At 40.7% G+C, this 20,855-nt stretch overlaps 1 protein-coding gene across 1 annotated transcript in view; it reads left to right on the forward strand.

The window, feature by feature from the left end:
- Window positions 1-10,535: 10,535 nt before the first annotated feature.
- egfl6 (EGF-like-domain, multiple 6) overlaps window positions 10,536-20,855 on the forward strand; it is an 81,342-nt gene continuing 71,022 nt past the window's right edge. The window contains exon 1 of the mRNA XM_063049927.1: window positions 10,536-10,767. Coding sequence (XP_062905997.1) covers window positions 10,694-10,767 — 74 coding nt within the window. The 5' untranslated portion in view covers window positions 10,536-10,693. The remainder of the gene's footprint in view (window positions 10,768-20,855) is intronic.

Consider the following 20,855-nt stretch of genomic DNA (forward strand, 5'->3'; position numbering starts at 1 on the left):
ATAGATGGTTGACCATTGTGTGTTGATGAGGTTTTGGAGGAAGCTTCAGCGTAGCTGTGAAGTCCAGTTTTTTTTTAATATAAACAGCAGTTGAAAAAATAATCACAGGAAAATCAGTGAAGGAGGTTATTTGTGTGATTTTTTTAAATTAACAGATTTAATCATTTATTCCCAAAATTGGAAATTTGTTTGTATTGTCATTTGGTTGGCTTGCTGCCTTTTGAGCTCATGCAAATTGCTGGCACAGCATGGAAGAGCATGACATGTTTTAAAGCCAACCTCACTAATTCTAATTGTATCATGTACAATATTTAATCTTTAATTTTTTTACAAAGTTAATCTAAAGGTTCTGAATTGTGATTGGTCTGATGTTGTGTTTAAACATGCTCTGAACTGAGCAGCCGTCATACCTTGTAAAATACTTTCTCTTTGCCGCTTGAAGGTGCAGTAATCACAAGTGGTCTGTTTTTCCTGATTGGAAGCCTTTTTCGTAGTTAATGAAGTTGATTTTTCAAGTGTAGTTAAATATCAGAAGGAAACAGGAATTACAGAGGAGTTATAAGGGGAAAGTAGGGCAGAGGATTTAAGAGAATTTTCATTCTGTGTAACCAACCCCCATTAGTTGGAAAAAAGAGCTGGATTTGATTCTGGAAAATGCTATGATGGGAACAAGTTCCATCTAGGAAATGGTGATTAGGATCACCCCGTAGAAAGCTTCAATCAGACAGTGGATTCTGGCTAATTGGGACACATTGGGATCAGTATATTTTGGCCCAATTAAGAGACTGCGCCAGTTAGCCAATGTGTCATGAAAATAGTTAAAAGGTTTTAAAAATGACAAGCTAATTTAACTGAGTAACAAGTTATGTATTTAAATGAGATGCAGAACAAATTAGAACACTACAAGTAGTACTACAATACTATAAAACTGTGGATTAGTTGGTAATAGTTACCAAATTAAGAATTCATCCAGTGTATGGCTGCTGTGTTCTTTTGATAGACTTTAAATGAAAAATATCAGCACAAACACCTAGTGCAGGTAATGACCTGCCCTCATAAAATGCTTTTGATGATTGCATCCTCTAAATCTTCATTTTCATTGTAACATTCAAGATGATGGTCAATACCTTCAAATTCTTCATAGTTCCTAACTTGCTGAAGTAGTGAAATCACTTCATTTTCACTCCTGGCTGTTTCTGACATCTCTAAGCCTGATTGCTTGAAACCACAGTGATCAAAATAGTTCTGAATTAACACTGCATATTTTTGCCAACTATTAGTAACAAAAATCACAAAACGCACACACCTGACATTATTTAAAAACTGCTCTAAGCATGGTATAATGTCTAAAAGCCACACAAGTGCACATAACAGATGCTAGTTAACGGTTTGGCACCAGTCTCCTGCCCCAATTAAGTGGTACAATGTCCCAAATATACAAAGGGTATCCCTTTTCTTGATTAGTTTTTGTTCTTTGAGTTCTCAGTTAAGAAACTGCCCTAATTTAACTAATGGTCCATGGAATCCACTGCATTTAGTCAGTTTCTGAGAGTTGGATGTTGTCTGGTACAGGAGGCAAAAAATGTTAAAGTATTCTTTTTTTTAAAAAAATGGAATTCCTTCCTTAATGACAGTCTTATAGATTTCTTAACCCAATCTTAGAAAAGGCTTATGTGTACAGACAACTTAATAGCACACTGAAACCCACCAGAAATGTGGAGAGACGAGGTATGGGAGAGGTTAAGGTGGAATTTGATAGATGTACCAAATCAGGAATAGTTTTGGTTGCATCAGTATAGAAAGCTTCTTTCAAGTGATAGAAGGAATGTAAAGCAATGATTGTCAAAGTGGTAGGGTCAATTTTTTTTTGATGTAGTATGTTATGATCTGGAAAAGTTGATTGAATGGTACTCCTATTTAAAAAGCAGTAGGATTGCTCTTTTATACGCAAAGTATTTTAGATTCATTTATTGCACATACTTCTAATTGCATATTATGAGCATAATAAGCTTCAATAGCCATCATATCATTTAATAATTTTAGGAAGGACAGTGAAATTTGTTATGTTCTGATGGAAGGTTGTTAATCTGAAGTGTTTAGTCTGCTTCTCTCTCCATTGTCCTAAGTATTTCAAGCATTGTTTTTAAGCATGCACTGAAGTTTGTCAATCTGAAAGAATCTTATTTTTCCCTCTAAAATTAAACTTAATTAATCTTTGTCATACACTGTGTCAAGGTCCGGTCCATGAAGACCGCATTCCGGTTCACGGTCCGGTCCATCGACCCTTGCTCCAGGTTTTCCTCAAAGTTGCTGGTGAACGCAGCAGGCCAGGCAGCATCTCTAGGAAGAGGTACAGTCGACGTTTCAGGCCAAGACTCTTCGTCCTGATGTGTGTTGCTTGAATTTCCAGCATCTGCAGAATTCCTGTTGGTTGTCCAGGTTTTCCTGTCTACCCTGTTTCTGTTCCTGTTGAGCACTAATTGAGGCAGCTGATTCTCGTTGGGGCTGGCTGCATAAATACCTCCAGAGACCAGGGTGTGGCTGCTGGATTGTTCTTGTCCTTATTCCTTGTATCCCTTCCCCTGCCTTCTGTTTCCTTGCCTGAAGCCTTGCCTTGCCTTATCTTGCCGGTAACTCTCACCTCACTCAAAGTTCTTGTCTCACCTTGCATTGCCTGAAGCCTTGCCTTGTCTTGCCAGTAACTCTCGCCTTGCCTTGACTGAAGTCTTGTCTTGGAGCCACCCTGTATCTAGGTCCCTTCCTGTCCATTGCCTCCGCCGGGTAAGTCAGGCCAGATTGCCATTACCCTGCGTTTGGTTCTGTCCCTTCCTGTCCCTTGCCTCTGTCGGGTGGAGATCCGCGCCCTGCCCAGGAGTACCGTGCCCTGCCCAGGAGGAGCTTCAAGACCCCAAGCCTCAAGTCTCTGGTCCCCAGCCTTGCCTCAAGTCTCTGGTCCCCAGCCTCGCCTCAAGTCTCTGGTCCCCAGCCTCTCCTCAAGTCTCACGCCTGAAGACCCCAGCCTCGTCCTGCCTGCCAGCCAGGTCACGTCCTTGCCTAGTTCTGGGGTCCGAGCCAGAGGCAAGACCCAGGTTCTGGGTCCTTGTCCAGTCCCTGGCTCGGTGTCCAAGCCCTGGCTCCTAGCTCTCTTGTCCTGTCCTGTTCCGGGTTCCCGGTTTTCACGTCCATGTCCTAGCCCTCACCCTGTATCCTAGTCCTGTCCCTAGTACTTCAGCGTCTGTGTCTTGCACTTGGGTCCATTCCCAGCCACCACCTTATGACACATTGGCACTCTTAAGATGTATAAAATTAATTATTATATGGAATTTAAATGATGGGGTTGGCTAATGTCTCAGATCCGTATACATCATCTCACTAAAAAGCTTAGTACCAAGAAACCAACACAACTTTCACTAACAAAACAGAAGGAAGTGATTTGTGGACTTAAAAGTCGTCTAAAAAATAATTGCTCAGTGAATTAATGTATATTTTTCCTGTGTTGGATATGAGGAAATTTAATGGATCAGGACAGGACTGAGAATGTCTGTGATTGGTCATTACCTGGTTAATTCCTTTGGGAATGACTTTGCATTGTAAATAGACTGATGAAATACAGCCATTTGTTGAATGAGCTAATAATGTAGGATTTGGTTCCGAAGTTGCTGCAAGCTGTTAGTTGATAGGACACAATGAAACTGTTCATGTTGATTGAAGCATTAAAATTGACTGGCCTCAGAATATTTAAACAAAGTGAAACAGTTTTATGCTGCATTTGTTGATGTGAATTAAACAGTTTGCCACATGTGGAGAGGACATGAGTTAACTTTGAATTTCTGCTGTTTAGACAGTAACTGGTTTAGGTCACGTAATCTTTGTGTTCAGGTTTGTAGGTTCATAAACAAGGTTATTATTTTTATTAATTTGCGATACACTGCGGAATAGGCCTCTTCGCCCCTTTGAGCCACATCCTCGATCTAACCTTAGCCTAATTGTGGGACAGATTACAATGACTAATTAACCCACTAACCAGAATGTCTTAGTACTGGGAGGAAGCCCACACATTCCATGGGAAGGATGTTCAAACACCTTGTAGTGCAGAGGATGACAGGTTTGAACTTATAATTCTCCCCACCCCGAGCTGTAATAGCATCCTGCTGACTGCTATGCTATTGTGGTACCTGTTGGAAACCAATCTGTAATAATTCCTTGCAATGTACTGGAGTTGAACAAGGTTGCCATCTGTAGGACTTTGTTCAACTCCACTTCGGTAATTTCTACCCCCTCTATCTTCTCTCCTTTTTCCATTTCCCATTCTGGGTCCCCTCCTCTTCTCTTCTGTCAGCTGCCTTTCACTCCCTGTGGTGCTGTTTCTTCCATTTCTCCCATGGTCCTCTCTCCTTTACCATCAGCTTCCTCCGTCAGCTCCTTACCTTTCCACCAGCACCCCAGTTTCTCTGTTCATCTTCCACTCCCACTCACCTAACTAGACCCTTCGAAAATACAAAGGGCGCTGATGGGAATTGTTCAGGACTCTTCTTGAAGGAACAGTTGCTAAAATGTAGTTAGGAATTATCTTGGATTAAGAAAAAGCAAGTTTCCACCAGAATTAAGTTCACAATAGGGTTACTTGATGGATTATTCACAGAAGGATGGTTTGCTTAGACCAGGAGTGGCAAAGCTTTCTGAGAGCATGTACTTGGGCAGTGAACTTTGCGAGAGGAATACTTAAATGGGGTATTTCTGCATTTTGCTTCAATATCTGAAATATCCTCAGTGCAGGGGAAGTGAGCTTTTGAGAGTGTGTGCCCAAATCAGCAATAATTTCTCTCACATGCTATGTAATAATCAGAATCAGGTTTATTATCACTGGCACGTGACGTGAAATTTGTTAACTTAGCAGCAGCAGTTCAATGCAATACATAATATAGCAGAGAGAGAAAAAATATATAATAAATAAAACATAATAATAAATAAACAAATACTTCACTTATGTATATTGAATAGATTATTAAAATATGCAAAAACAGAAATACTGTATATTAAAAAAGTGAGGTAGTGTCCAAAGCTTCAAAGTCCATTCAAGAATTGGATGGCAGAGAGGAAGAAGCTGTTCCTGAATTGCTGAGTGTGTGCCTTCAGGCTTCTGTACCTCCTACCTGATGGTAACAGTGAGAAAAGGGCATGCCCTTGGTGCTGGAGGTCTTTAATAATGGACGCTGCCTTTCTGAGACACCGCTCCCTGAAGATGTCCTGGGTACTCTGCAGGCTAGTGCCTAAGATGGAGTTGACTAGATTTACAAACTTCTGCAGCTTCTTTCAGTCCTGTGCAGTAGCCCCCCCATACCAGACAGTGATGCAGCCTGTCAGAATGCTCTCCACGGTACAACTATAGAAGTTTCTGAGTGTATTTGTTGACATGCCAATTTGCTTTAAACTCCTAATAAAGTATAGCCACTGTCTTGCCTTCCTTATGACTACATCAATGGGTTGGAACCAGGTTAGATCCTCTGAGATCTTGACACTCAGGAACTTGAAGCTGCTCACTCTCTCCACTTCTGATCCCTCTGTGAGGATTGGTATGTGTTCTTACCCTTCCTGAAGTCGACAATCAGCTCTTTCATCTTACTGATGTTGAGTGCCAGGTTGTTGCTGTGGCACCATTCCACTAGTTGGCATATCTCACTCTTGTACACCCTCTCGTCACCACCTGAGATTCTACCAACAATGGTTGTATTGTCAGAAAATTTGTAGATGGTATTTGAGCTATGCCTAGCAACACAGTCATGTGTATACAGAGAGTAGAACAGTGGGCTAAGCACATACTCCTGAGGTGCACCAGTGTTGATCATCAGCGAAGAGGATATGTTATCACCAATCCACACAGACTGTGGTCTTCTGGTTAGGAAGTCGAGGAGCCAATTACAGAGGGAGGTACAGAGGCCCAGGTTCTGCAACGTCTCAATCAGGATTGTGGGAATGATGGTATTAAATGCTGAGCTATAGTCGATGAACAGCATCCTGACGTAGGTGTTTGTGTTGTCTAGGTGGTCTAAAGCCATATGAAGAGCCATGAAGATTTCATCTGCTGTTGACCTATTGTGATGATAGGCAAATTGCAATGGGTCCAGGTCCTTGCTGAGGCAGGAGTTCAATCTAGTCATAACCAACAGCTATCGTCATTGAGTAATGAATTAATAACAGTAACATGTAAGGACATGTTCAGCACAGCTTTGTGGGCCGAAGGGCCTGTATTGTGCTGTAAGTTTCCTATGTTTCTAAATCATTGACAAACAATGTGAAAAGCTTTCGTCCCAATACTGACTCCTGAGGAACACCATTAGTCACTGGCAGCCAACTGGAAAAGGCCCCTTTTATTCCTACTCACTGCATCCTGCCTGTCAGCCATTCCTCTGTTCATCCCAGTATCTTTCCTGTAACAACATAGGATTTTATCTTGTTAAGCACCCCTATGTGTGGCACCTTATCAAATGCCTTCTTACATCCACAGCCTCTCCTTTGTCCACCCTGCTTGTTACTTCCTCGAAGAACTCTCGCAGATTTGTCAGGCAAGACTTCCCTTCACAGAAACCATGTTGACTTTGACTTTTTTATCATTAGTTTCCAAGTACCTCAAAACTTCATCCTTAGTAATAGATTCCAACACTTTCCCATCCACTGAGTTTAGGTTAACTGGCCTATAATTTCCTTTCTATTTCCTTCCTCTCTTCTTAAAGAGTGCAGTGACATTTCCAATTTCCAGTCCTCTGGGACCATGCCAGAATCAAGTGATTCTTGAAAAGTTCATGATCAATGCATCCATTATCTCTTCAGCAGCCTCTCTCAGGACTCTTGGATGTAGTGCATCTGACCCAGGCGACTTATCCACCTTAAGACCTTTGAGTTTGCCTCACACTTTTTCCTTTGTAATAGCAACAGCACTCACTCCTGCTCCCTGAAACTCACAGACCACTGGCACACTACTAGTGTCTTCCACAGTCAAGACAGTTGCAAAGTACCCATTAAGTTCATCTACCATTTCTTTGTCCCCCATTACTACCTCAACAGCATCATTTTCCAGTGGTCCAATATCAACTCTCACCTCCCATTTGCTCGTAATATAACTGAAAAAATTTGGTATCCTGCTTTATATTATTGGCTACTCTGTCCTCATATTTCATCTTTTCCCTGCTTATAGTTTTTTTTAGTTGCCTTTCATTGGATTTTAAAAGCTTCCCAATCATCCAATGTCACACTCACTTTTGCTACCTTATATGCCCTTTCCTTGGCTATTATGCAGTTCTTAACTTCCTTTGCCAGCCACGGTTGCCTACCTCTGCCATTTGAGAACTTCTTTCTCTGTGGGACATATCTATCCTCCACATTGTGAACTATTCCCAGAAACTTCAGCCATTTCTGCTCTGCCATTATCACCGCCAATCCACCTGGGCAAGCTCCGCTCTCATGCCTCTGTAACCCCCTTTATTCCATTGCGATACAGATAGCTAAGACAGCCGTGAGAATCAGTGAGTTTATAAAAAATATCAGTAGACAATTGTCTCGAGTGATGGAGATAGAGAGATTGAGAAAGAGAAGAGAGGTGTCAGAAAGGACCAATTGAATTTAAAGGCAGGGTGGAAGTTGAAGGCGACGTTGATGACATTGATGAGCTCAACACGGTGTATGAAGCAGCACTCGTGTAGTCATCAATTTAGCACAAAAAGAGTAAGGGAGCACTGCCAGTGAAGGCTTGGAGCATGAACAGTTCCACATCACAAATGTAAAGGCAGGCATATCTGGGACCCATGTGGATGCCCATGGCTACATCTTGAGTTTGGAGAAAGTGGGAGGAGCTGAAAGAGAAATTGTTGATGGTGAGGACCAGTTCCAGCAGAGGGAGGTGGGTCGTGATGGAAGGGAACTTGTTGGTTCTATTGTGAAGAAGGAAGCGGAGAGCTTTACAGCCTTCTTGATGGGGTTAGAAGTGTACAGAAACTGGACATCCATGGTGAGAATGAAGCTATCAGGGCCACAGCTTTGAAAGTTGGTGAGGAGATCAGGAGCATGTGAAGTGTGATGGTTATTGGTGGGAAGGGACGAAATGAAGGGGGATAAAATGGCGTCAAGGTGTGCGGATATGAATTCAGCGGGGCAGGAACAGGTAGAAAGAAAAGGCCTACCTGGGCAGTTAGGTTTGTGCATCTTGTGTAGAAGTAGAAACGAGCAGTGTGGGGTAAGGGAGCAATGAGGATGATAGACATGGACGTGGATGTGAGATTTCCAGAGTTGATTTGGTTGGTGGTAGTGTCAGAGACAATCTCCTGCTGGTCCTGAGTGCAGTCCTTCTCAAGGGGTCAGAAAGAAGAGGAGTCTGAGAACTGCTGCCTGGCCTGAGCCAGGTAGATGTCAGTCCGCCACACTGCGACAGCACCCCCTTTGTCTGCGGGTTTGAGGTAGGTAATACCACTGCCTCACTGCTCCTGTGAGCTGAGCTTGATCCTGAACTCGGTTACTGTCTGTGTGCGGTTTGTACGTTCTACTTGTGATCCCGTGTATCTCCCTCACTTGCTCCAGTTTTTTCCCAGGTATCAAATATCGATGGGTGAATTGGTTTCTGGATATTAACCTTGGCCTAGGTGAGTGGCAGGAGGATCAGCGGGGAGTTAGCAGGCACATGAGAGAAGACTGGTTACAGGGAAATATGTCACAAAATGATTTTGATGGGATTTGCTCTGCGATTCAACATTCGCGCAACTTTATAAAACTCTGGTTAGGCCACATCTGGAGTATTGCATACAGTTCTGCTCGCTCCACTGCGGGAAGGATGCTGAGGCTATGGAGGGGGTGCAGAACAGGTTTACCAGGATGCTGTCTGGTCTAGAGGGCACGAGCTATCGTGAGAGGCTGGACAAACTTGGGTTGTTTTCACTGGAGCATTTGGAGTCTGAGTTGAGATCTGATAGAAGTTCATAAGAGCTTGAGAGGCACAGATAGAGTAGACAGGGAGTGTCTTTTTTCCCAGGTAGAAACAGCTAGTAACAGAGGGTAAACATTGAAGGTGAGAAGGGGTAGGTTCAAAGGGGATGTGAGGGATAAGTTTTTTCACTCAGAGTAGTGGATGCCTGATATGGTGGTAGACGCAAATACATCATGGGCTTTTAAGTGGTGTTTAGATGGGCAAATGAGTATGAGGAAGATGGAGGGATATGGACATTTTGTAGGTAGGAGGAATTAGATTTTAGAGGGTTTTTGAATTACTCTTCAGCTGGTTTGGCACAATATATGGGCCAAAGGGCCTCTTCCTGTGCTGTACTGTTCTATGCTGTTCTAACTCAGTTCAATGCAAAGAAATACATGATTTTACATCAAAGAATAATAGAGAGACGTAGTACAGAAGTACGCCTTGGCCATCAGACACTCATTTACACTGATCTCGTTGTATCTCCCCACAGATTCTACCATTTACCTATAAGCTAGGGTTAATTTACATTTAACCTACCAACCAACACAACTTAGGAATGTGGGAGGAAACAGTGGCACGTAGAGGAAACTCGCACCATCACAGGGAGAATGAGTAAACTCCACTTAGACAGCGCCAGATCAACTGCAGCCCTACCGATCTGCCCCGTACATGAATTCATTTTTGCTATGAGTCAGGAAAGGAGCTTCTAATTGTCACTGTCCACCAGTGGCTCGATCCATGACTCCACTCGTGTTGAGGAGAACCCACAGCTGATACTCCAGATAACTTTGCCAAGTGTAACATGAAAATGAACATCCTATTAGAAACAGAGCAAAGAACTTGGGGACATTGATTGTTACGAAATCATATTGAATACAATTTTAGACATCTGTAAAAGACCATGGGGAAATTTAACTCTAAAAAAGAAAGGTATGATAATGTAAAACCCAAAGATGGAAAGAAGCCTGGAAAAAGGTACAAACCAAGTGTACTTTTGCTTTTTTTGCCATAATTTTCCTTTATTTTAATCAGGGCAAAGTAATGTATATCGTTCACCAGTTTAAAGTAATTCCACACCAATTGTGTTTTTGATTCCTGGCAATAATTTTCCTTTATCTTAATCAGGGTAATTCAATTCCTATCTCTTCACCAGTTGAATGCAATTCCACAAAGTAAAACATGTTTCAATTGGCAAATCTAAAGAATAGGAAGTCTTTGTACTTGCATGAATATCAATAGCAAAATCTTTCTGCAGAGATTTACTAGTTTGATGAGGCTTTCACCATGGTTTCCGAATGAAAGAGCTGCAAGGATTCAGTCCATTATTGTCCCTGGGAGGTAGAGCTTGGAGCCACCTACATCCCAGTAATTCATTACTGCAAACACTACACACAAATTTGTCGAGCTCAGCCCCAAGATTTGCTGGCAATCCAAAGAGTGGAAACGTCACTAAGTGGTTTCCTGAGGGGGCCAGGTTGTATCATTTACATAACTACCATGCATTGTATGGGGGAAGGGGAGTATAGAATGAGATCAACAAGAGAGGTTCCTTTCAGTGCAACAGTGTCACTACCAGAAACAGTGTGCACATGTTTGTGTGAGTGAAAGCAAGAGAGAGAGTGAGAAAAAGATAGCAAGAGAGAGGGAGAGACAAAGAAAGAAAGAGAAGTTGAAGTCTATCCAGCTGGAAGCATTTAAACTGTGCTTGCCCTGTGAAGTGTTTTATAGAAGAGAAAGATGTTACGCAGCGTGTGGATAAGTCTGCTGGCATTTGTAGGGCTTGCTGTTAGCGGGGAAACAGAAGTTTACCGGTAAGAATTTTGTTAACAGCAAATAAAGGTTTTAAGAAAATTATTTTAAATTCAAAAGATTGGATTCTCTATTCCAGTCTGAAAGACTGCACCTAAATAGAAGTAAAATATTAAACCTGAATGTTGTTCTTTCATTGGATGGTTATGGCTGGAGAAATTTTGAAACTAAATTAGTATCAGAATTGGCACAACTTTGTGGGCTGAATAGCCTGTACAGTGCTGTACTGTTCGATGTTCTATAATCTATCTAAATGAGGAACTACAGTGAAACCCTGGCCAATACTGATGGGGTTTCATTCACCTCAATAAGTGATAATTTAATTGTCCAATAAAATAAAAATTCCCTATCTTGTAAGATAATGTGACCTTAATACTAAATCATATGTGTGTTTGCATTGAACAAATAGTCAAAATTGTAAACAGAGAGTAGATGAGATTTTATTTTAGGCATGATCAGAAACTGCTTCTAAATGCATTTGAAGTTAATACAGTTCAGTTAAGCTTCAGGTTTCCAGTGAGATTAATTTCATAATCACCAACATTAAATCTTCCATAAACCAGTGCGATCAGGCAGTGTGATAGAATGTAATTATTTTCCACTTTTCATTTTTTTAATAAAACTATTTCCTTTAATGCATTTTAATTTGGTAAAGTCTGTGCAATTCTATTAATTCACTTGTTTGTCAGAGCCATAATATTTTAGTAAAAGTGCCCTATGTTTTACACATTAAAGATATGGAGTTATACAGCGCATCAATAGGCCATTCAGCCCACATTGTTCATACCAGCCACTGTGTATATCAGAGTGTTGCTATGCCTTTGCAATTGCAAGTGTTTGTCCAGATCAGTAGTTCCCAATTTTTTTCAGGTTACCACCCCCTTGGCTCGCAGACCACACCCCATCACCCTTTCCAGTCATTACATAATAACTATAAAGGATTTTGATTTTTGATGCACAGTGAAAGAAAACAGGAGCTGCAAATTCAAAGCAGTGACAAATAATTGCAAAAATTATTCAAGTCTATTTAAAGCTACAAAAATTTATTTCCTTAATTACAGTAAAAATAATATTCATCAACAATTTTAGAGTGTATATTAGAAGTCCAACTAGTTTTTGCTTCATTGCCTTTTCACCTTTCAATGAGATGATGGGCTTGGCGCAGTGATATCAGCTTCTCATCATCTGGCTGAATGTCACTCAGAAACTGTGTCAGATTCTTACATTCAGTAATTTGCTGTCTGTTTCATTACTTTGAAAGGATTGGGTGACTGCACTGAAGCCGCTCTCCACTAAATATGATGTCGAAAAGTCAATAAAGAACATCTTGACCTTTCTCCACATTGCGGGATAGTGTTCAGAGATTTATTTCTGCAACTAAAAGTCTTGAAATTACTTTTTGAACCTCAGTTTCAGCTCAAAGTCATTTTGTAGCGAGATCAGTTCTTCCTCCATCCTTTCTGTTAATTCATCATTAGAAGTGTTCAGAAATGGATTTATTACCCAATTTGGAAATTAGTTTGAGAGAAGATCTTGTCACCTCTCTGACAGGTCTTTATGCATCTCACCCGTGTAACCTATACCTGAAGATTACCATTGAGTATTCCTCCTTTCTCTGCTGATTCAGTGAGGCTCAGAAAATGGAAAAGGTCATGGCCAATGTTGCACTTAAATAGGGTTAGCTTGGACAGAAATGTGGAGACGACAGATTTGACTTAATAAGATTCACATCATTTCTTTGCAATTGAAGGCTGATTTAATTGAACTTCCTGAATAATGCTGACAAATTTGCACTGTCATGCCTAATATTCTTGAGTTGATTACTGAATTTGAGTCTTCAAAGAATCTTATTACAGTTTCAAAAATCGCAGAAAAGCTTCTCAATTAATTTCCTTTGAGAGCCATCTGACTTCTGTGTGCAACAGCAAGCATTCAAACTGTTCATCATTCTTAAAACAAGACTCTTGAATTAGTCAAGAATTGTGAGCATGGGACTTGATTTTATTTACTGCTGTCATAACAGTATTTATTGATTTGTGCAGCTGATCATTTAGGTTTTTTGTGACAAGATGCTGTCTGTGAATTACACAGTGAACTGTAATTATGTTAAGTGCAGTTTTTTTCAAGAAAGCAATAACCACACAGTGGTGCCCTGTCTTTGATGGTGCCCCATCGCTGCACAACCAAGAATGTTGGTCAACAGAATGTCCATCTCTGAAAAATTGCTCAACAATCCAAAATGTTGACTCCCCCTTCATATCTGTTTCTAGTCCCCTTGCAAGTAACAACTTTTGAACCATGTGTTCATCTTTTATGAAGCAAGCATAACTAAAAAGCAAAGATTCATTGCCCAGCAAAGTTGGCTCATCCAACTGCACAGCAAATTCTGTTGTTCTAAATATGTTGCACAATATGTCTTCCAAATTGTCAGACATTACATCCATCGATCTTTGAACAGACTTGTCATTGACCAGAATCACTTTAATTATTTGGTCTGGTGACTTATGCAAAACATACTCATAACGTCCTTTACTGCTGACTGAATCAGTTTTTCTCCAATTATATAGGGCTTTCCAGATTTAGCAATGAGTTTCTGCTTCTGAAAGTTTTCATAAACTGACTGAAAATAAGCCAGTTCTTGTTTGCTTTATCAGAGTGTATTCTCTTCAAATGTTCAAGGAGTCTGGATGGTTTCATTGCCTCATTTGAAAAGGAACTTTTCACACAACAGCCACATTGGCTGCTGTTGGTCACTTAGTGCTGGTCTAAATCCATTTTCTGATACTCCACTTGATACTGTCCACACTTTGTTTTTGTTTGATCTGCTTCTGCCATTTTCATTATGGTCAATCACCTGTGTTGAGATCCAACCTCAAGCATTGTGATCAATAAAGGGGAAAGTTCTGACATCATAATAACTCAAGGAAAACCTAATTCTCTGCCTGAAGGTGCATAAAGTGGGGCAGCAATATCTCAGTTGGGCCATGGGCTAGAGAAATGTGGTCAAGACCATTCAAAAGGGCAGATATTGAGCTTTACCACATTGAATGCCATCCCTAATTCACAGGAATTGCGTGATTACACTATGAAAATCTTACTAGATAACACTGTATTACAGCAGCAATAATGCGTGGTCTAGGCCCGGAAATAACAGGCCAGATTTCTCATGATATGCCAGTTGCAAAAGTGTCTCATTGCTTTTCAACACTTATAACTCACTTTGAGCAAAGTCTGAGAAAAGGGCTGAGATGATTACATGATCATTGTATCCAATTATGAGGATCAAATGCTTATAAGATATATTTCATTTCTTAATTTACGCCTGTAAATACACATCTGTACCACCTTGCTACTGAGCACAACCTACCACTGCCCCCTTTATCTTTTCACCCCTTTATAAACTTTCACCATCCCTGGGGAGTGATATCACCACTTTGGGAGCCACTTGGATTCTTCTCAAATGCAATTGATATAAATTTGCCTCAACCTACATTGAATTATTTACTAGTCTCATTCACTTATTCAGGACAATTTTTTCATAAATTAGATATTTCTTCAATGAATGGGGTTCTGAAATGTTTCTACAGAGAGCACCAGTTGAATTGGGAGAGGCTACTTGAACGACTACAGTGAGTGGAATCTTGCTGTCTTGTCCTAAACGCAACAATAGTTCTTGAACAAGAGTAAAGATAAAAATCACAGTAAATGTCAGCTAAGTGAGTTTAGATATAACTACTGATATTTTGAGTTCCCTGATGTTTTGCACCCAATGCCCAAATGACTTTACTGAAATATGTCATGAGACTGTGTCTCATAATTTCTGGTTGAGAAGGCTGTGCTATCACAAGTGGCTAAAAAGATTGGATCCTTGCCATTTAAAAGGATGTGAGTTTACCTTACTGATGCAGAGATCCTAAGGCAGACATTACACCATAGGTGATTCCACACATGGCGAGTCTCAAATGAGGGGACATGGTTGAAAGATAAGGGTACGGTCTTTTAAAAATGAGATGCAATGGAACTTCTTCTCGCAAAGATTGATGTACCTGTAGAATGCCCTGTGCTAGAAGGTTTGTTGGGGCTACATCACAGGGGTATTTAAAGCAAAAAAAAAGGGAGATAAATTTTTGAAGGATTGTGGAATTGACACAGAGGAGGAACTGTACCCAGCATAGATCAACTATGGTCAAATTAAATAGCAGGTCAGGCTTGAATGGCCAGAAAAGCTAATTTTGGTATTATTTGTTGTGTTCTTGTGTGAATTTGAGCACTGAATCATCAGACACTCTTGGAAACTCTGCTTCAAAATATATTATCACTGATTTAAGCCATGTTGGCTTTCTTTACCAGAAGATGAAGTATTAAAAAAGATTCCATGCAGGTCTGAATTCAAATATTTCAGAGCGAACAAAGTATGTGGACTATTTTGTGAAAATCAGGAGTTATCAGATAGTCTCTATCCTGTCTTCATGACATGGAATGCAGCCGTGCCAACCGCCCTCTTGACAGGTTAGTGTCAATTTTCAGTATTTTCATAGCATACAAACAGAGATCTATAAAGGAAATGGTACCTTTTGGAAACTGGGTTAAGAGGAAAATTGTGGTGTACCTTCAATCAATGGAATGGAAAAACAAACAGGTTTCAGATAAGAATCACATAGGCTTTTCTGTTTTAAAAGAGCGAAATAACATATTATTACAACTTAATCATGATAAGTCAGGCACAACTTGTTCAGTGAAAGTTATCTAGATATTTGAATTAAGCTATATAAATATAACAAAGTTCTTAAACACAATATGATAATCAGGCAAGCAGAGGCATAAGTTGTTTGGATTCAGATGTGAAGAGAAGCCTTGCATTTAGGTGGGCTGTCATGTTCAGAGTGCACGTGGGCTTCATTACCTATAGGGAGCCGGGAACAGCAAAGGGAAAGTCTTGTGCAAGGGTGTATTCAAAGGTCCTGGCTAATCCAGCTGCTAAGGCCAACTTCTCAGTGTTTCCTCATCTAGCACTTGACCAAATTAACAGGCAGACAGGAGAATCAAAGCCCCTCTGTCAAAGGAGGGGTTAGGACACAAGATTATAGCAGGCAGAGCACACCGGCCCTTGTTACAAAGAGCAGGACTGTGGTTCACAGAAGAGAGGCCAAAGGGTTCTTAAATGGGCCATTGTCACAACATATGCCAGTGATACAAAACTTGATTCCGCTAGCTCTGGTAGCTTAACAGGTGCTTTCGGTGGGGTAACTGTGGAGGAAAGAGAGGAGAGGGATTTGCATTTTTGATGAAAGGGAATGTTACAGCAGTAGTTCGAGATGAAATTACTGAAGGGTTGTCTAGTGAGGCTTCATGGGTGGAACTGAGAAATAAGAAGATGACATAGTTGGACTTGTATTATAAGCCCTCTAATAGTCAATGAGAATTAGAGGAGCAAATACGCTGGGAGTTGTAGAGAGCTGCAAGAACAATGGGTTGGGAATTTTAACTTTCCTAACACAGACTGGAGCTGCCGTATTGTCAGGAGCCTAGATGGAGTGAAGTCTGTTACGTTTGTTCAGGGATGTTTCCTTGGGCAATATATAAAAGTTCTGATTAGGGAGAGAACAAAGCTCAACCTACTCTTGGATAATTAGGTAGTACAAGTGACTGAGGTGGCAATGGGAGAGTGCTTTGGGACCAGTAACCAAAGCTCTGTTAGTTTTACAATCAATATAGAAAGGGACAGACCAGACCCACAGGTGCAAGTTCTAAATTAGGACAAGGTGAGTTTTAACAGTATGAGACAGGAGCATGCAAGATTGATTGAAATAGGTTGTTTGTGGGCAAAGAGCCCACATGCAAGTCGGAAACTTTTAAAGGCGAGATGGTGAGAGCTCAAAGTCTGCATGTTCCTGTTAGAGTGAAGGGCAAAGCTGGTAGGAGCAGGGAACTACAGATGACAAGGGATATTGAGGGCTTGGCCAGAGAAAAGAAGGAAGCATGGATCAGGTACAGGCAGTGGGAATCAAATGAATCCCTGGAGAAGTATAGAGGATGCAGATTTGCACTCTAGAAGGAAATTAGAAGGGCAAAAATGAGGATGAGATAATTTTGGCAGAGAAGATTTAAAAGCAATCTAAAGAGGTGTGAAAGAAGCATCTCCAACATCTTATGACTGTGAGTAAATTCACCTTTAAACTGCCGTGGCCATGCAGGTAGCCAGCAACAGTTGGAATTCCAGGAGGTTTCACAGATTTGTCACACTGTCTTCAAACCTCTACAACATAATTTGACCTCAGCAGGCATGTATATTTAAAGTTCAAAGTTTAAAGTAAATTTATTATCTAAGTACATATATGTCACCATATATATCCCTGAGATTCATTTTCTTGCAGGTATACTCAATAAATCCATAATAGAATAATAGAAAGACAGCACCAACAAGGTGGACAGCCAATGTGCAAAAGACAACAAATTGTGCAAATGCAAAAAGAAGGATTATAATAACAATAAAGCAATTAATAATAAGCAATAAATATCAAGAACGTGAGATAAAGAATACTTGAATGTGAGTCCATAGATTGTGGGAACAGTCCAGTTATGGAGCAAGTGAAATCAAGTGAAGTTATCTACTCTGGTTCAGGAGCTTGGAGATTGAGGGGTAATAACTGTTCCTGAACCTGGCGTTGTGTGTCCTGAGGTTCCTGCACCTTCATGACGGCAGCAGTGAGAAGAGAGCATGGCCTGGGTGCTGGGGTTCCTTGATGACCGATACATCTTTCCTACAACAATGACTGTGTAGATGTGCTCAATGGTAAGGAGGACTTTACCTGTGATGGACTGGACCATATCCACTACTTTTTGTAGGATTTGCTGTTCAAGAGCACTAGTGTTTCCATACCAGGCTGTGATGCAGCCAGTCAATAGGTTCTTTACCACGCATCTATAGAAGTTTGTCAAAGTTTTAGATGTCATGCCAACCCTTTGCAAATTCCTAAGGAAGTAGAGGCACTGCTGTGCTTTCTTCATAATTGCGCTTACGTGCTGGGCCTAGGACAGATCCACTGAAATGATAACATGAATTTATCTATCAGATGCCAACTACCTTTTGGTGCTCTAGATAAATTACTAGCAGGTGATTCTCAGCTTGAAGGGGCAGAAGCCAATTTTGCAATTTTAATCATTAACTTGCTTTGACAACAACTTTTTCAAGAAGTCAGATTATAACTGAGGTCCTCAGTTATATCATAAACCTTGAGCTCTCTAACCCAAAGAACAAACTCTAATTCCTTCTTGAATATATTTAACTGTTTCACTAATTTAATGATTTCAGAAAATGAATAAAATAAAATTTAGTAATATTTGTCAGCCAATGCATGAAAATTTGAAACAATTGGAGGTTCATGGAAAGTTGTCTTTATTGGGTAATATCATTATTTCTTCTGGAGAAATGACAGGAATTTCAGAGAGTTCTATAAGATCAGATCAGGAAAAGATCCATTTCCAGAGGGGCTAGTGGAGCTGTTTGTTTTGAACCCTAGTGGAAGTCACAGGGTCTTGAGAATAATGTCTCGAAGATGGATGGGTATAGATGAGGGAGGTAGAATGAAATGCAGGAATGAGTCCCAAGTCCTCTGTGGACTTGTGTGCTGACAGTTTCTGTGAGACAAGCTTATGATGTTCATGTGAACTGATACTTAGAGTTGGGGAATATACATTATCTATTAAGGTTATTATAATTTATAGTTTTTTATATTATTATAGATTGCAAGGTTCTGCTGCCATAAAACAACAAATTTTGCAACATATGCCAGTGATATATGTAACTGGCATATGCCAATAATTAAATGTAACATAAATGTAATTAAATTAAATAAGTAGTGCAAAAGAGAGTAAAACGGAAAAAAAGGCAAGGTAGTGTACATGGGCTCATTGTCCATTCAGATATCTGATTGCGGAGGAAGAGAAGCTTCCCCTCCCTTAGCTATGTTTCTGTAATGACTATAATATCCCAGTCCCACATAGTTATCCCTGCCCTGAGAACATCTGCCTTACCTGCTAGATCTGCTGTAGTTATCCTTGCTGTTCAGTCACTTCTGGAAGTCCATCATTTTTTTAGTTCATTTAGGAGTTAGAGAAATTGATTTTAAAGCCTGATCTTGTCACCCGTTTCTAGGTGCCTTTGCGAATGTTGTGTTGAGTCTCCTGTGAACTAATGCAATGCCTTCAGTCAGGATGTTCCAGGTTTCTGACCCACTGCTGATGAAGGAGCAGCATTATATTTCCATGTCACGGTGGCCTCTGTGAGGGGAACTTAGAGGATCCCTTATCATTAGTTGCCAGTGTACTTCTGGTTAGTAGAGTTGGAGGCTTGGAGAACATTTGTTACATGACAAAAATGAGCTGATGCTATTTGCTAACATAATGATGACACTGGCCATTAATTATAAGCAAGTGAGTTCTGCAAGTTATAGTCACCAGGGTTTTATGCTGGTGGTATCACAAAAGATTACTTCTCAAACTGACCTCCAACTCCATAGCCAACCTGCTCAAATTCCACTGAAGGTTAAAATATTGAACCTGAGTCCTGAAGCACATTTCAAATCCCTGTGACATATTCTTAACTTGGCTACTGACCAAAATACTGATTCCAGATGTGTTGGAATTCCACCCATTTCTAAGCTGGACTTTAATTGAAGGCAACTGGTCTGGTTGTATTGTTCTTATGTCCCCAGTTGATTAAACAGAAAAGGCCTGAGCTACTAGGACTGTGTAGTTATGAAACGAGTAATCCAGAATTATCCAGGGTTGGCTACAGTGTAGGCGTCACTGTGGAAGAAAACTGATGGAAATTCCAATCTCATGAAGTGGATGAGTTGAAGAGGATAGATGCATTTACAGTGTCTCAGGGAGATAAAGGCAACCCATGTCCAAAAGGCTCTTAAGTATTCCCCTTGTCAAGAAAAGTGACATAGGTGATATAGGTAGAGCTATTAGCAGAATTTTCTTTACTAAAAGCAGTAACTCTCAAATCAAGACAGTGGTCTGCATAAAGATGTATCAGAAGTCACAACACCTGGTGTATTTGTACTTCCCAGGAACCCTATAAAAAACCATTATGCCCATCAAGTTAGTACCATCTCCCGAAGCAATCCCATCTATCCATTCCCCCCACTTGCCTCCTCTACTCATCTGTCCATTAGCATCCTTCCTCTGCCAGCCACTTACACTTACTTCAGCCAATCCAGTTTGAAGTCACTAAGCCATTTCTTCTGATTGTCCCTCGCTGAATCATCTCAAAGGCTCTCAAGTTCACCATGGTATTTTACAATCTGGCTTGCTGCACTCGGGCTACACTGTATTTGCTTGATACCAGGAAGTCCATGTCTGCTATGACCTTCTGCAATGGATCTTAGGAACTTGTGAGTTGGGACCAATTTGGAGACCAGTCCCTCCTGAAAGTAGTCAACTCATTCTGTGCCTGAATCAGACCATTCCCCTAGTTGGAGACACAGAGACTGCAGATGATGGAATCTGTAGCAACAAACAAGATGCCAGACAAATTCAGTGGGTCAGGCAGCATCTCTGAGGGATGGACAGTCGACATTTCAGTTCAAGACACTTGATCTGGAACCTGCATCCAGTAATTAAACAACTGAGAACAATTGAAGCCTTGTGTTTCTCCATCGGATTGAACCTGGCATCTTGCCATACTGAAGCACCTTGTCTAAGACTTTTCCTTCTTGTCTTGTTTGTGGGCTCCTGTAGTGGCTCAGCAACTGTCCTGAAGTTTTAGTGAATTAACTCGCTCATGCTGTTCAAACAGTTTCTCAATCATATCGCTCAGAGGAAGCTTGCCATTCTGCTGATGCACTGGAGCACCACTCCTTCAAGCTTACAGACTGCTTGCCATCAGGATTTCTGGACATTTTCATTGTACAGATAGCAACGTCACCATTCAAGTATTGCCTCTAAATCACTCTGTTCCTGATGTCTTCCATGGGCCCCAGCCACACCTCTTCTTCTGGTACCTACTTCTTCTCACCAATGTTCTGTATCCTCCTCTCAGAACCTCAACAAGACTATTCACTCTAAAAACATTTCAGCTTAT

This window comes from Mobula hypostoma, chromosome 6 (assembly GCF_963921235.1).
Source record: "Mobula hypostoma chromosome 6, sMobHyp1.1, whole genome shotgun sequence".
Taxonomy (NCBI): Eukaryota; Metazoa; Chordata; class Chondrichthyes; order Myliobatiformes; family Myliobatidae; genus Mobula; species Mobula hypostoma.